This window comes from Chenopodium quinoa, unplaced genomic scaffold (genome assembly GCF_001683475.1).
Source record: "Chenopodium quinoa cultivar QQ74 unplaced genomic scaffold, ASM168347v1, whole genome shotgun sequence".
NCBI lineage: Eukaryota > Viridiplantae > Streptophyta > Magnoliopsida > Caryophyllales > Amaranthaceae > Chenopodium > Chenopodium quinoa.
Window position 1 is genome coordinate 1,732,559 of NW_018744988.1, and position 17,513 is coordinate 1,750,071.

The 17,513-nt window shown below is 33.0% G+C and overlaps 2 protein-coding genes across 2 annotated transcripts; both read right to left on the reverse strand.

The window, feature by feature from the left end:
- Nucleotides 1-3,556: 3,556 nt before the first annotated feature.
- On the reverse strand, nucleotides 3,557-7,324 carry LOC110706607 (7-deoxyloganetin glucosyltransferase-like). Its single transcript, XM_021884549.1, has 2 exons — nucleotides 6,724-7,324; nucleotides 3,557-5,268 (listed from the first exon to the last, which is right to left on the reverse strand). The coding sequence occupies exons 1-2, from the start codon at nucleotides 7,241-7,243 to the stop codon at nucleotides 4,331-4,333; spliced, it is 1,458 nt and encodes a 485-aa protein (XP_021740241.1). The 5' UTR covers nucleotides 7,244-7,324; the 3' UTR covers nucleotides 3,557-4,330.
- A 7,881-nt stretch (nucleotides 7,325-15,205) lies between these two features.
- Nucleotides 15,206-17,045, reverse strand: LOC110706519. The gene is made up of 3 exons (XM_021884438.1): nucleotides 16,851-17,045; nucleotides 16,668-16,751; nucleotides 15,206-15,430 (listed from the first exon to the last, which is right to left on the reverse strand). The coding sequence occupies exons 1-3, from the start codon at nucleotides 17,043-17,045 to the stop codon at nucleotides 15,206-15,208; spliced, it is 504 nt and encodes a 167-aa protein (XP_021740130.1).
- Nucleotides 17,046-17,513: the final 468 nt, after the last annotated feature.

Here is a 17,513-nt window from a genome sequence, read left to right on the forward strand (position 1 = left end):
CACAAGTCAAAAATTTGATGTACCCCAATTTAAAGCCAGCAATAGGCAGCCTTGCAGCCCAATCTTACCTGGGCTTGGCCCAGTCTATGATTGTAATATACTCCGTAAAGTTTCTTTTGTTTGTCCAATGTACTAGTACTTGTATAAAAAAATTTATTTGAAGAGAGAAATTTTATTTGTGAGCATCACCATTTTATGTAAGAAATGAGTAAAATCTTATGTAAGATCTTGTTAGTATCGTCTTGACTTATAATTTAAATTTTTTTCCAGCAAGCATTTTATATTTTTGGTCTCAAATATGTCCAATGAAAACATACAAAAAGTAAATTGGTACAAACTAAACTAAAAACATAGAGGAATACATGTTAATAGGTTAGTTTGTATTGTAAGTTGCTTGTCCTTCTTCTTAGTGATTTTAGACCTATTGGTTTATGTAATTCTATCTATAAGCTAATAACTAAAGTCATCTCAAATAGAATCAAGCCCTTGTTGGGAGATCTTATTAATCTGGTCCAATCTAGTTTTATTGAGGGAAGAACTATTGATGAGAACATTTTAGTCATTAAGGAGATTGCTCACCTCTTCAAAAAAGCTAGCAAGAAGAAAATTATGGCCTTCAAAATTGACATCTCTAAAGCCTACGATAGTTTGGAGTGGGGATTTATTAGAGAAACTCTTTTAGGTTTTAATTTTCCGGAAAATCTTGTCAAACTCATCCTAAATTGTATTACGACCCCGTCTATTTCCATTCTTTGGAAAGGAGAAATAACGGAAAGTTTCACTCCTTCAAGGGGAATTAGGCAAGGGGATCCGTTGTCTTCCTACATTTTTGTTCTTTGTCTTGAAAGACTCTCAATCATGATCGAACAAAAAGTGAGGCAAGGCCATTGGAATCCAATTAAAATAGGTGATGAAGTAAGTATTTCTCACTTATTTTATGCGGATGACGTTTTTCTTTTTGGTAGAGCTTTCATTGAAAATGTTAATACTATCAAAAATACTCTTTTGGAGTTTGGGAATAAATCGGGCCTTTTCATTAGTCCTACAAAATCTAAAGTGATCTTCCCCCCAAAAATGTGTCTTTCATTAAAGATCGCCATTCTTGAATCCTCCAATATTAAGGGCGCTCCTTCCTTTGGTAAATATTTGGGTGTGAACATTAGTCCTAACAAATTAAGGAAAGCGGACTATAACGATCTCTTGATTAAAACTAAGGATAGAATTAAGGGTTGGCAAGCTAAGCTTTTAAACATGGCGAGAAGGACTACCTTAATCAAATCGGTGCTCAATTCTTATCCCTTGTATGCAATGCAAACTACTCTCTTACCATGTACTATCCTTGATGATTTGGAGAAAAGTTGTAGGCGCTTCCTTTGGAATAAAGTAGATCGCTCTCACTACCTAGCTAGAACAAGTTGGGAGAAGATTTGTCTGCCTATTGGTTTGGGAGGGTTAGGAATTAGGAAGTTGAGAAATTGGAATCTTGCTTTTATGGCTAAATTGTGTTGAAAAATTATAAATGATCCTAATAAACTTTGGGTTAGGATCCTTAGAGCACGTTATTTTAAAAACTCATCATTTCTCAATTGTTTTCCTAACCCTTCCGACTCTCCCCTTTGGAAAGATATTCTTCGGGGAAAGGATCTTTTCTTGAAAGGAATTGCTTATAGGGTTGGAAATGGGGAAGACATTTGTCTTTGGTATCAGCATTGGGTGGGAGAGGCTCCTTTTTACAAAATCATCGAAAACCCCATTCTGGATAGATTAGCCCATTGGAGAGTTAGTGACATAATTAGAGGGGGTAAGTGAGACTTAAGGAGAGTGAAACACATTATCCCTAGCCATATTTGCAAATTAATTGAGCTCACTCCTCTTCCCTCTATTGCTGCCGTTAAGGATTCTATTTGTTGGAGACTTGAGTCTCACGGTCAGTTTTCTATAAGGAGTGCGTATAAGCTTTGTTCCAATTACACTAATCACCCCTCTTTTCCTTCTTTAAATTGGAACAAGTTATGGCACATTAAAACCCCCTATAAGTAAAAAATGTTTCTTTGGAATGCTTGCCACCAAATTCTTCCCACTGCCTCTATTCTTCAAAACACTATTCCCAATTTTAATTCCGTTTGCACTCGTTGCGAAATGGATAATGAGACCCATATACACCTGTTTCGTGATTGCATTAATTCAAAGGTTCTCTAGTCAAGAATCTTGACGGGGAATAGGTTAGATAAGGATTTTAACTTCCATACCTTTTACAACTCCAACTGGTCTGACTGGGTTCGTTACAACATTAGCCTTGGAATGAACTGGAAAGTCATTTTTACAGTCGCTCTTTGGCATATTTGGAGGATAAGAAATCAGGCCGTCTTTAGGCTTGCTATGGTTCATCCTGTCACCTTGTTTAACAGATACATGGTCGATTTGGTGGCTACTATTAATGTGTTTCAGGGACCTGAAGGTGATGCAAGGATAAGCAGGGAGGAGGTTGTCTGGTCTCGGCCTGCTCGTGGTTCTGTTAAAATCAATGTCGATGTAGCGTGGCAAAACGAGGAGATGGCAGGGGCTGGTGCGGCAATCAGAGCCAGTGATGGAGGTTGGCTAGGAGGATGCTCATGGAAGATTACTGCTAGAAAGCCATCAGAAGCCGAGCTTTTGGCCATGAAGGTAGGTATGATCGTGGCTATCAACGCCAGATACAAGAAGATCTTGATCGAAACTGATGCTTCATCTTTGAAAGGAATACTGGAAGACCTAAGGAAGAGTGGCACTCATGAACTAGCTGCCATCCTTAAGGATATAGGGGAATTACTCAAGGGAGCTTCTAAATTTGAGTTCAATTACATCCCAAGGGAGGCTAATGAGGTAGCCCACCACTTGGAAAAGTTCTCTCTTCAAATGGAAGGTCACATTACAACTCATGAGGCTGTCCCTCCCACTGCAAGGCCAGCTTATGAGAGGGATTTAAGGAACAGCGATGGAGACAATTAAGCAGGTTATTAGTTGGTGGAGTTATCTATTCCCAGATTGTTGTGCTAGTTTCTGCGGCAGTAGTTGCTTTTGGACTTTGTTTTTTTCTTTGTTGTTTTGGCTTTGTTGTAACTGCTTAAGCAGGTTTCCAAACTTGTGGTGGATGATTAATTTTTAATATAAGTGTCCTTTTTTCCCTAAAAAAAAGTATTGTAAGTTGGAGTAATGAAAACAAACTACTCCCTCTGTAACTTTTTAATCTTTATGATTTGATCATTTATTTCTCAAAAAAAGATGTAAAATGTAAAGATTAAAAAGTGACCGAGAAACTAATATCGAGCAGGCAGCTCTTGCCGGTCCTACAATTGAAAGCCTTGCAGCAGAGTTGATCTTATTAGTAGGGCATTAAATCTTCCTGATATGCGTGGGAAAAGCATATACACTGTTATTTCATGCTAAACTACCTTCTATTACTCGGCCTATATATGTAGCCAAATGTAGGTAAGATAGGAGGCACTCACATAACCATGATACCAAAGAAATCCTGAACAAATTTTTGCAATTATGAATATGACTATTAATCCTGGAGTGGATATAAATATTACATGTTAAAATATTAATCAATTAAACAAAACAACCCAAGATTCTTACAATATACTTTTGGAAATTTTGACAATTACCACCTTCTGTTTAGTCCATTTTAGTAATTACCACCTTCTATTTTTTATTTTTTTTTTGAAAATTACCACCTTCTATTTTCAAAAACATCAAAAGTTACCACCTTCTTGCCTCCTAACTACTACATGACATCATTTTGGGCTCATTCTTTCCCTTTCCTCCCTATTTCCCTCACATTTCTCATTCCTAACTCGATTCTCATCCCCCCTTTCACTTTTTTCCCCCAAACAATCAAAAACACTTCAATTCACTCCTCCAAATCAAAATTGACGAACAATTATTGGTGGTTTGGGGGAAAAAAAGTGAAAGGGGAGATGAGAATCCAAATAAGAATGAGAAATGTGAGGGAAATAGGGAAGGAAGGGAAAGAATGGGCCCAAAATGACGTCATGTGGTAGTTGGAGGGCAAGAAGGTGGTAACTTTTGATGTTTTTGAAAGTAGAAGGTGGTAATTTTAAAAAAAAAAAAAATACAAGGTGGTAATTGCTAAAATGGACATAACAGAAGGTGGTAATTGTCAAAATAACATATACTTTTGTATCAAACATTTTTAAAAAAAAAAAAAAAAAAAAATTAAAAAACACACGCACACAAATTTATGGGGGGAAATTTAGAAATATCTGAATCGCACAAATCACATCCGACTAGATGTATAGCTATAATTCAAAACTTGATCAAACTTTTATTAAAGGGACCCTAGCACTTTTATGACCTCGTCCAAATTGTTGCAAGATGATCCATTTGGAGTAGCAATAGCCTCATTAGCCAATCTTTTCCATTCAATAGCATTTCTCTTCATGTCCTTCCCTTTTTCCCCTGCCATTAACTCCCTCACTTGCCTCTCAACTTCACTCCTCTTCACATTCGTATCGATCTCCATTCCAATTCCCCACTTGGTGCAAGAATACCAACAATTAGTCTGTTGCTCGGCGAAAAATGGCCAACATATGATAGGAACCCCATTGATTAAACTCTCTATTGTCGAGTTCCAACCACAATGTGTCAGAAACCCTCTTATAGCGGGGTGTGCTAAAACTTTCTCTTGATTACACCAACTACTTATAAGTCCCCTGCCTTTCGTCTCTTCCAAAAACTCCGGTGGGAGAACAGCCGAATCTCCTGTGACTAAATCAGGCCGAGTAATCCAAAGAAAGGGTTGGTTACTATTAGCAAGTCCCCAAGCAAATTCTATCAATTGATCATTAGTCATAACAGTAATACTCCCAAAATTAACGTAAACAACAGAGTTACGCTCATAGGAGTCAAGCCATTCTAGGCAATGTGGATCTTCTTTCCATAGACTTGTACTAATTGATTCAATTTCTTCGTTTTTGGCGGCCTCTAGAGAATCGAGTAAGAGCTGGAAGGGTCCTAACGCGTAAAATGGAGGGAAATCGGAAGAGAACGATTGGAGAGCTTCGTGCTCCAATGCATCAAAGGAATTATAGAGGATCGCGGTAGCTCTTTTCGAGTTATGGACTAATCGTTGCACATAATTGAGCATAAGTTCGTTAGGGTCCGTGGTCCTAACAAAACTTGGCATGTCACGTAGTCGAATGTCCTTCATTCCGGGTACCCAATCTAAGACTGCTTCAAGGTCACCATTTGTGGAAAAGTTTGCATCTGCATAATAATTAATGTAACACAATGATATGATTAACGTCAATTTCTATATCGAATGAACCTTCACACGTCCTAATTATTGAAAGTGAGAGGTACGTTAGATAAAACTTTATGCAACTAATTAAGCACTAGTCAACATAATAACAGTGATAAATTTGCGCAGTTTTAAAAAAAATTCTTTCTTTTTCGTGCTACACAACAAATCCTTTAACATATAGTCAAATAGATGATATTGTTGATTAGTTTGAAAAAATTACTGATAATTTGGCAATTACTTTTTTTTTTTAATGATGTCTTCTAACATCACGCAACAATTAATTTATTAAATATAACCCTCAATCAAATAAAGACATAATAATTATACTAAATCATTGAAAATTTATTGAAAGTGAAGTGGTTAAAGCTTCCCTTTCAATTTCAGGTAATCTTGAGATCGATTCTCATCACTTGCCATTGTAGTTCGAAGTTAGAAAAACATTAAATATAAAAATAGTATATTATTTTTAAGAAAAATTAAAGAGAATAGGGTCTTATACTAATTATGTTATATGTAGTAACTACAAATTCCCATTACTTTTTACTACGTATGATATTATACAGTTATGTGTATGAAATACCCTACATGGATCACGTGGAACACGCTGTGTGTAATTGTATATAACATTAGCTAGTATTCACTTTGTCAGTATCTTTTTACGAGTATTTGTTATTTTTTTTTTTCCCTCAACAAAAATATAACAAATACTCGTAAAATGTTACTGACAAAGTGACAATACTAGCTAATGTTATACACAATTACACACGACGTGTTCCACAAGATCTATGTAGGGTATTTCATACACATAACTATAACTATAACTATAACGAGTATTTGTTATATTGTAAAGTAAAAATAAATTAATTATTTCCACAAATTCCGGGCCCATTACCTAAATAATGTCGATAACTTGTTAGTATTGTAAAGTACAAATAGATTTAGCATTTTGTATGTAGTCCCACATATTAGCTAGGTGTATTACTGGTAGGTGTTGCAGCAAACAAAATAAGGTAGTAGTATTTATTATGTATAAAATACCACTATTATAGCTCTACATTGTATTAACTTTTAACCATTAGTAGTAAAAAAAAATTGTGAAATTTTAAAAAAGTAATTTTAACATGGACTACTTATAGAAAATTAAAAATCACTAGTTCATTCTATCATTACTTTCTAGTTTTTCATACAAAATATACTGTAACTCGTATCATTTTAACAAACATACTTAATACTCCGATCCATTGCTTGTTTTTTGAAGTTATTATATCCAAGTATTATGTCACCAAACTCTCAAAAAAATATTCCATTTAGACATTTGTTATGAACTTATGATATTATACACAATTGTTATTAGGAGGACTACTATATAACTGCAAGATAATAACTAAACAACTACGGAGTATAATTATAAAAATTACCTTTAAAGGGAATTTGTCCTAATTCCACAAGCTTTTCATACTGAGCATAACCCAAGAAGCCACAAACACTAGCAGTCCAAAGCAACACAATTGGTACGCCCAACTCTTGAGCCGCATCAATCGTAAAAAACATAGCACCATCAGACACTACACAACTCACAGGAGGCACATCGGCCGTCTCATTGAGACGGGCGAGTACACTCCTAAACGGACCAAGACAATTAGTCTCAACAGAAGCACAAAGTGCTGGGACATCCTGAGTGGAGTCAACATCATCACTCGGGGGCAGCCCATCGGGTATTGTTTCGAACCGGAAAGACGGGCGATCAGCAACAGCTGATGGCCCGCGGGTGCGAATCAACCGGCTATGATTGTACTCAGTGTTTACATAGGTAATATGAAAGCCTTTAGAATGAAGGAGTTTGGCTAGTTGTAACATGGGATTTATGTGACCTTGTGCAGGGTAAGGGATACACACAGCATGTGGTTTTCGCATCTTAATTTCTGATAATGAACCCATAATTATTCTTCTTGATTTGAATGTGATTAAATTATTAAGACTTAAATTTTAGAGGTTGAGATATGTTATGTTACGTAGAAAATGATCGACTTATATAGTAGTGTAGTCGACTAGTCGAGCCATAGTAAATGTATTACTACCTCCGTTGCATATTATGTGCAACAATTAGACATTTTTTCTCTCTACTTTATTTCAAATCGTTGCAAATAATATGTAACGGACGTAGTATGTATAGGGCAGGAGTGCCGAATGCGTGACGCATTCACATATGCAACCCATAATTCCCATCCGCCCAAATTGGCTAGTTTAAATGCATGATAATTCAGACAGAATTCGGTCACATCATTTATTATTTAATTATTTTAAAGCACTTTCTTCTTTACAACTTGATTACTATATTTGACTGTATAATCTCCATGATACGTTTAAACTAATAATTTAAAATAAAATCTTTCATTTCTTAATGATTAAAAAATTAAAATTTACTTGAATACATGCATTTATACAATTGCAACAAAGTTCCCTTTAATTACAATTATATTTTTATACTACCTTAAAAAAATTGGTATATTATAAATAATACTTAAAAGTTACACATAATAATTAATGAAGGTAGTACTACGTACTGGTCGATTTAAGTTTTGACGCAGCATATCAGTGAGATTATTATAATAATATATAACAGAGTCAAAGGATCTAATATATAATTATATATTAGGACGGAGTATGTCAGATGCACAATAACAGTAGGATCCTTGAACGAGATTGTTCGGCGGATGAAGAGTTCAAATGCAGTCAATAAAGTCTGCAATCAAGTTGAATGGAGTTTTATTTTCTTATTGATTGAATTTTGGGAAGACGATTATTTTGTTATGATTATATTCCATAATTTTTCACTTTTTCTGTCTCGCTCTATAAGTTTCTTTTTATTTTATTGTCATATCCAAAAAGAATTTTAGCTTATACAAAAAACTTATAAGATTATTGCAAAGTCTATAGTTTGACTACTTAATTTTTCACTTTTTTTACTAAAGAAAATTACATCAACATTCAAATGTTGTTCCTAAAAACTGAAACCTAACTAATACAAAGGTACTATTCTGTACGTATTATCTAATGAAATAAATTAATCAATTTATTATCTGCTAATTTTAAATGTCAATATATATCTTGATGTATGCAATGATTAAATATCACATCATTTATAATCGGTTGTTGTTGGACGATTAATTAGCTTCTCAAAATTTAATGTTGATCAATCTACGATTCTACGAGTATATACTTTATATAGGGTTATTTTCACTTACAACATTTTAATTTTACACTATTTGTACACTTTTCTTAACAAGTTTCTGTGATATATGATGAAAACAAAATGTTTTAGGTTTTTATATACTGTTACAGGTTATGTGCAATGATTAGACATTTTCTCTCTCTACTTTATGTCAAATCGTTGCACATAATATGTAACGGAGGTAGTATTAGATTTGTATAAAAATATATTTCGTACAATTAATAGATCAACTTTTTATATTGTTAACATATATTAATAAAATATTATAAAAAGACAATTGTGATGACCAATATCATGTATTAATAAGCTTTAAACTTTATGTGTGTGATGTAGGGTTGTTTATTGGTCTAAGCCGGACCGGATCAAAAATTAGAAATTTAAGAATCGATGACCGGACCGATTAAGCTGGAACCAAACTTGGACTAGACCGAAAGAATCGATTAAAAAAAACCCGAACCGGACTGATTTGGACCGACTTAAATTATTTTAAAAAAAAAGAATTCTAAATTTTTTTATAATTTAATAAAAAACTCCAAAAAAAGTAAAGAAAAAAACTATATTTTAACGTCTTTTTTTTGTGTGTGTTTAGTACAAAGAAGCTCATAAAATTAAAGTATTATAAGCTTATTAAGGATAATGTTAATTATTATTTAAGGTTTCACGCATATTTTTTTTTTAAAAAATCGCTCTGGTCCAAGACCAGTTTTTATAGGGTTTTGGACCGGACTAGACCAAAGATTGGGAAAATAAATTTCTAGACCCAAAGACTGCGGTTCAGTCCAGGGTGGTCCGATCCATTTGTTCGGTCCGGACTAATTTATAAACACCCCTAACGTGATGGTGCAAGTAAAAATTAATACTTGTATATGAAATACTGCGTATTAATTACATTTGAAACATAATTGTTGTTGTACATTTTAACTAGTTCGCTTGTATATGCAACTTTGACTCGTTTGATATTTTTTAATGAGCACAATAGCATTGGGTGCACCTTGCACCCGAGGGTACATTATAAGTTTTATATGTCTTACCCTCGAATGAATTCTCTTATAATTACATTCAATTACGTAAACACGTTAATAGAAATATGATATACAATCCATATCACAAAAATATATTTATAAATATTGACTATGTCTCATATCTCTAAGCTCTAACCGAAGTAGAAGACATTTATGACTTCATGTGTAGGGTGATTGAAGAAAACAGTTCAAATAAGAACCAAAGTTATAAACAGAGAAATTTTCAGAAAAGAAAAAAAAATTGCATTGAATCGGTGAAGAATACATACGTCGGTGCAAAAAATTAATTAGACATTACTCAAATAATATGTGATATAAGCAATTATGCAAATATATTGAAGTAGGCAATTTGCCAACTTTCTTTCAACACCCCTACAAGTTTTGTTCTTTTTTTCAAGTATTAATTTGAACATAAGACTTATAATTCACTTTAATATCTAATACTTTTTAAAACATCACCACAAAATCTTTAAAATCAAAGTGAAATTATAGGTTATTGACACAAACTCATTCATACTTCATGGGGCATGAAACTAAGATAGAGAGAATAGTTTAAAGAAAATCGTGAAAAACGAGGGAGAGAGGCCTGGAGCCCATAGAAGAAATCAATTGGCCAAATGAAATACTATATTCATGGGGTATTGGTATTACATTTGAAAAGTTTTGATTGCTCTATATTATATGTTATTAAACCTGAAATTCAAGACTAAAAGAAGTCAAATAAAAAAATTATCACAACGTATGATATGATTTTATTAAAAATATCCAATACAAATGTTTAATTATTACGAAGTATAAGTTACACTAATACGTACATATTTATCTTACAAATTACTAAATGTGTAAAAATGACTAAAAAAAAAAAAATACTTGTAACTTTTTTTTTTTTTTGAGGCAAATACTTGTAACTTAATATACTTTTTACAGGATTATACATTATTAAACTGTTATAATTAATTTGAAACTGAAAATATCCCATGTCCACGTATAACAGATAATGAAAGCAATGATGCAAATGAATTAGGTAGCTTGCCAACTTCCTCCAAACACCACTAAATGTTTTAATCGATATATTATTTTATAATATTGCTTAGGATAAGAGCAATGATTTTTTATTCTATAGAAAAATGGATAAGACGAATAATCTAAAATTATCTTTTACATTGGTTTCGACTTTAGAGTACTGTTTATCTCTCCTAGCAGGTTTTTTCAAGTGCAAATGACATAGAGCACTTTTTTTTTTTTTTTTTGAGATAACACAAAAATTAGCTATGCTAGCATAAATTAGTATTAAAATAGATAAATAAAAACATAAAAATATACTCGTATATACTCCATCCGTTTTATAATAATCGCAACACTTTGACCAGCACATATGTTAATGAACAATTTTGACCATTAATATTTGTAATTCTATAACATTGAGCGAGAAATATAAAAGATTAATATAATGAAGATATACTTAAAAACTAATTCAAAATTTTTTTTACATGTCAACATAGTTTTTTTTTTTTTTGGGTTTTTTTATATATTGGTAAATTAAATTAGGAAAAAGTTATATGAAGGGCTACATATAAGAAACTAAAAGTGGAAAGAATAGACATTAAAATACTCCGTAACATTCATTACACCGATTTGCTCGTGAATCGTCGATAAATTCTCAACTTAGGTCGTGTTCTATTCATCTTATTTTCACTTATTTTAGGAAAAATAAGTTCCTATAAGGTTTAATAAATTCAGATAACATAAATAAATAAATAAAAGTTCAGATAAATTGTAATAAAAGTTAATTAGGGCTATCCAAGTTCAATTTATAACTAAAATAAGTTCTAATAAGGTCATGTTCTATTCAATTTATTTGCACTTATTTCAGGAGATATAAGTTCAGATAAGGGTTAATTAGGATTTGTTCAATTCACCTTATTTTCACTGATTTTAGGTGTAATAAGTTCAAAATAAGTTTAATAAGTTTTTATAAGGGTTATCCTAGTACAAATTACAACTTAAATAAGTTTTAATAAGGTCTAATAAGTTCAAGTTCAGGTAAGTTTAAATAAGTTCGGATTAGTGAAAATCAGGTGAACATAATACACCCTTCGTATAAGATAAGTTTAGGAAAAATAAGTGTTGTGATAAGGGTTAATCAGAGTTACCCAACTTCAATTTATAACTAAAATAAGTTTTAATAAGACCTAATAAGTTCAGATAAGATCAGATAACTTCAGATATGATCAGATAAGTAAAAACCAGATGAATAGAACGCATCATTGTTCAAATAAATTCATATAAGATCAAATAAGTTCAAATAAGTTTGGATGAGATCAAATAAAAATCAAGTGAATAGAATGCACCCTTAATACTAAAAAAAAAAGTATATAAAAATACTCCGTATAATCAAAGTAGGCATATAAATAGTGCAAAAATCAAAGTGTTGCGATTAATACCAAATAATGGAAGGAGTATAATCTTAGTCAAAAACTAAAATAGGAATTAATTAAGTGAAATTCGGAAAATGGTATGATTGAGAATCTTTTTAGTGTTTAGAGAGAGATAAAAGCGGGTGAGAATCAATCCCAAAATTTTCTGAAATCGAAAAGAAAGCTCTAACTAATGTGATTATCCTTCACTCTCGATATGATTGAGAATATACTAAACAAAATTACATCAAATAAAGCGTATATTTGTCAGTCTAATACATGTATGTATCTAATGCTGTTCATTTATTTGGTGTCAATTACTCGTTGAGTCGTAAAGTCGTTGTGTAAGAGTTAGAGTAGAATTGAATATGAGTTAATTCTCCATCCTCTTCCCTGTCGTTTCCTTCCCCTTCCCTGTCGTTTGGAAGAATCGTATTATTATGTATGCAACGTCAAAAGGATATGCATAAAAGGGACAGTTTACTTTAATTCAATTCAATATGGAGTATGTTTCCACATTTATTGAAGGCTAAAGCTACCATACGACATTAAATATGTTTTTTTAAGGGCGATATTAATTACATTAACTATTTTACAACAGTTTATTAAAATTAACTCAATTCCCAATACAGATATTTATGATTAATAAAAATACTCTCTCCGTCCCTTAATTAGATTGTTAATCTTGGTGGCAAACTTATAAATATAGTTGTATAATTTTTTATTTATTCATATTATTGCATAATTGGAAGTTTAGTTTACTCAACTTGCATGTGTAGTTGACAATGAAAGCAATATAGCAAATAACGGAAGTTTTCATCCGTTAACATCCATGTCATAAATTTGTCATCCATGCGTAGGATAGAGAAACCAGATTTCGAGCTTTGGGGTAAAAAAATTAAAGCTCAAAATTAATTGCAATGGGGGACCTTAATGGAGGATATTAATGGAGAACGAGGCCAACCCTATCCTTAAGGATTCACCAAACCCTTAATTACTCCTTTTTTTCAAAGGGTTTTCGTTTTATTCGGTAGCAAAGCCGCCGAAAATGGTTGTGTTGGTGGAGATAGAGGAAGGAAGAGGAATCAACTTCAATGGAGGAGGAAGAAGAAGAATGAAGTACAAGAATACAACAAACGTAAGTTATAATTGATCCAAAGAAGTATGTACCACTTTTATGCATGTACCCTGACTTCCAAGTGAATAGCCGAAAATATTCCCAAATAAACGAGGTATCGTTAATCTAGCAGATGAACTGGGTTTGCTAGATATTAATGAACTAAAAGTAACCTCATTTACTAATTTTAGTTTCTCCATTTTTACCATTAATAAAAATAAAATGCTATACATAGCATTAAAGGTTAAGCAAAAGAAGGTAAAAAAAGAAAAGTAATAAAATAATGAAATATATTCATTAATTACACCTTTTTGCGCCTAATTTTGTGAGTTAAGAGTACAAATAGGTACTCCCTCCGTCCTTAAATTACATTCCTCTTTCTAACATTTATTCCTCACATAATAGAGTGAAAAAGAAATGTAATTTAGGGACGGATGGCGTACTCAATTCTTCAAATTTTCACCTTTTAGGTACTTAATTTTTTTTCTTCACCTTTTAAGTACTCTAACTAATTTTCAGGCTAATTAACTCACCACTAACCATACCTTATTTAAAAATTAATTTTTACAAAAAAAAAAGCATTAATTAATATTTTTGTTGCTACAAAAAAAAACTAGCCGTTATTAGGCTATTTAAAGGGTTTTGAACCAAGCAAAAAATTGTCATGAATACACCAGCAACAAAGTAACGACAAAATAGAAGCAAATCCAGTTTTCTTAGGCTAATTTCATCTTCCACGATTTTTCTAGGGAAAAAAAAATTCGGAATAGCTGCTGCTTCATCCAGTTCATCCACTCTGTACTGTAGCCTAGTGTCATCCAGGTAGGTGAAATTTTTTTGGAAGAGAGCTACAAGAACAGAAACTAAGCCTCCCTTACAAAGTGCAAAAACAGAAGCATTCAGCTCAATTATGGAATGCTACCACTATACATAACACACTGACCATAATTTTAAGTTAGGCACTTCAAATTGACAACAAAAACACACATAACACCATCAATCACACATACACAGTTGAAGCAAAACCTCCCCTGTTTTACTTCTCAAAACACATACTTTAATCAAACACTTGCGCAAAATATACAACCACTACAAGAATGAAGCTGTATTCCGATGGACAAAATCCATCGGAAAAAATAAGAAAACCGTCGGAAACAAAATTACCGATGGCAACCATCGGTAATTGTCCGTTGGAAGCCCATACATCGGTTATCCAGACTTTACCGATGGACAAGCCATCGGTAAAAAAAATTACCAATGGTTTTACCGATGGGGAAACACATCGTGGAAAATTATATTTTTTTCCGATGGTTTATTCCATCGGTAATAATTTCCGATGGTTTTTTGCCATCGGTTTTATTAAATCACCGATGGTTTTTAACCATCGGAATAATTCCAAAAATTACCGATGGCACTATAACCAACGGAAAATCTGAAAATTTCCGATGGTGTTACCATCGGTAAAATAATTTGTAATTATACATATACATATACAAAATTTGTAATTATACATATACAAATTAAAAAGCCATCAGTAATTGTTATTGGTTTTTTTTAAAAAAAATAAAAAAAAAAAAATAGGTACTACTGATTATTGGCGATATTATCAAACCTGTTATGTACCATATTGAGAACCTGCATTTTAATGAAACCTGATCATGCATATAAAACTACAAAGTTGTACACACAAAGAGTGCTTGGAAACATATATCTTAGTTGATGCATACACACTAAGTTCATAATACACTAAATATATAAAACAACCGAGTTCTTACTACCATACTAAGTCAAAAGGTCATGCTAATCTAAGTCAAAAGGTCAAGCTAATCTAGATACGAAACCCTATACACATGCTGCCCCTGAATACCACCCACATCTGGTTCATCATCGCGATGTTGCCTAGGAAATGGGGGGGGTATCAAAGTTGTGGGACCTATACTACAACATCCCTCTTCTAATTTCCTCAAGCAAAAACTCTTGTCTCTTCTCCATTTCTGCTCGTTTGGCGGCCAAAGCTTTCTCCACTTGTGCCTGAACTTGTGCCTGTACTCGTGCCTCCACCTCATTCTGCACTTGTGTCTGGAACTCGGCTTGGAATTGAGTTTGCATTGCTTACACCCTCTCTTCAAATTGTGTCTGTAACTGAGACACAATGGACGGTGTGTATGATTGGGAAGCACCATGTCGTGCTGGAGTGCCATAGTACAAGTGATCATTCTGACCTAGTCCTTTCACATAACCCCTGTTTCGGCCCCCAGCTGCCTCAAAGTACACCTGGTTGGGATCACAAGCCACACCCTGACTACTTGATTCATCCATTCTTTTCTTGAAACGTTCCTGCAATTAACATGTTTGCTTATATTAAAGGAACGAAATAACATGGTATACTAAACATCTAAGTTTTAAAAATTCATATAATTCACACTAGTTACAACTTTCTAACACTTCACATAACCATTATTTTGCACATTTAAGAGTTTTAAGGTACAATGTGCACAAAACTAGTTCAAAATGGGCATATTTTGGTACTTGCTTTCCTATAATCCACATATTCATGGAAATGCTTGAATAAACACTTGAATCATGTCTTAAACATGTAGTTACAACTTTCTAACACTTAACATAACCATTATTTTGCATATTTAAGAGTTTTAAGGTTCAATGTGCACGAAAATAGTTCAAAATGGGCATATTTTGGTACTTGCTTTCCTATAATCCACATATTCATGGAAATGCTTGAATAAACTCTTGAATCATGTCTTAAACATGAAGCTACAACTTTATAACACTTCACATAACCATTATTTTGCATATTTAAGAGTTTTAAGGTTCAATGTGCACGAAAATAGTTCAAAATGGGCATATTTTGGTACTTGATTTCCTATAATCCACATATTAAAGCAAATGCTTGAATAAACACTTGAATCATGTCTTAAACATGTTGTTACAACTTTCTAACACTTCACATAAACCATTATTTTTCATATTTAAGAGTTTTAAGGTTCAATGTGCACGAAAATAGTTCAAAATGGGCATATTTTGGTACTTGCTTTCCTATAATCCACATATTCATGGAAATGCTTGAATAAACTCTTGAATCATGTCTTAAACATGTTTTTACAACTTTCTAACACTTCACATAACCATTATTTTGCATATTTAAGAGTTTTAAGGTTCAATGTGCACGAAAATAGTTCAAAATGGGCATATTTTGGTACTTGCTTTCCTATAATCCACATACTAATGCAAATGCTTGAATAAACACTTGAATCATGTGTTAAACATGTATTTACAACTTTCTAACACTTCACATAACCATTATTTTGCATATTTAAGAATTTTAAGGTTCAATGTGCACGAAAATAGTTCAAAATGGGCATATTTTGGTACTTTCTTTCCTATAATCCACATACTAATGCAAATGCTTGAATAAACACTTGAATCATGTCTTAAACATGCTGTTACAGCTTTCTAACACTTCACATAAACCTTAATTCATAACATTTATGACTTTTAAATTAAGGAATTTTAAATTATCGCAATCTCCAAAGCTTTCTTACTAGCGGGAACGAACTGTTCCTTTTCCAGGAACTTCTTTGAAGTGAGTGCTCAAGAAAACTTCTCCTGCGTGTGGCAAGACACCTTCTTTAGCCTTCGCCTATAAAACATAAAAAACAGTACCATAGTATTGAAATTTGAAAATTTTTGGATTTGTAATTATGTAATTAAATTAAGCTAAAACTGATTCTGTCCATACCATCTTCTTTGCATGTTGGGAAGCAGATATCGAACCTTGGAAGTGCGACGGTTCAATTTCATTAGACAGGGAACCGCCCCTCCTATTCTTCTTGTTCTTCTCTGATCTAGCCATGAATTCTTGATTGGTGTTGGGAACATCCATCATTGTCTTGTGTGCTTCTTCATTCATCCATTTTGGCTTCTTACCGTTCATTCTTTTGGTCACTTGGTTGAACATGTCACGAAGGCGATAGCCAGCTTTGTGGTGGTATCCTTTTCTTACTTGGGCATCTATGGCATCATCCTATTCAAACTTTTTCTGCATTCACAACAACAAAGTAAGTAGGACAAATTTTAAAGACTAACTAAAAAACAAGAGTATCTACTACATCTTACGGTAAACAAGTTCCACTAATGTTCTTTAGTGGCATCGTCAACTGTTCCGTAGTTATGTCAGCCATATAAAAAATAGCCCTTTATGCACTTCGAGATGGCCTTACTAACCGAACTGTCGTCGAACCTAGAAATAAACCAAAAAGCAATAAGGGTATTGTCGTTAGGATTACTTAAATGCATACAAATTTAAATCATAGGTTTTTTACCACAAGTCGGTCGGGTGTAATCTCTTCTTTCCAGATGGCTGTGAGCATTCTCCTTGCTGAAACTATGTCTGGCTCTGCGT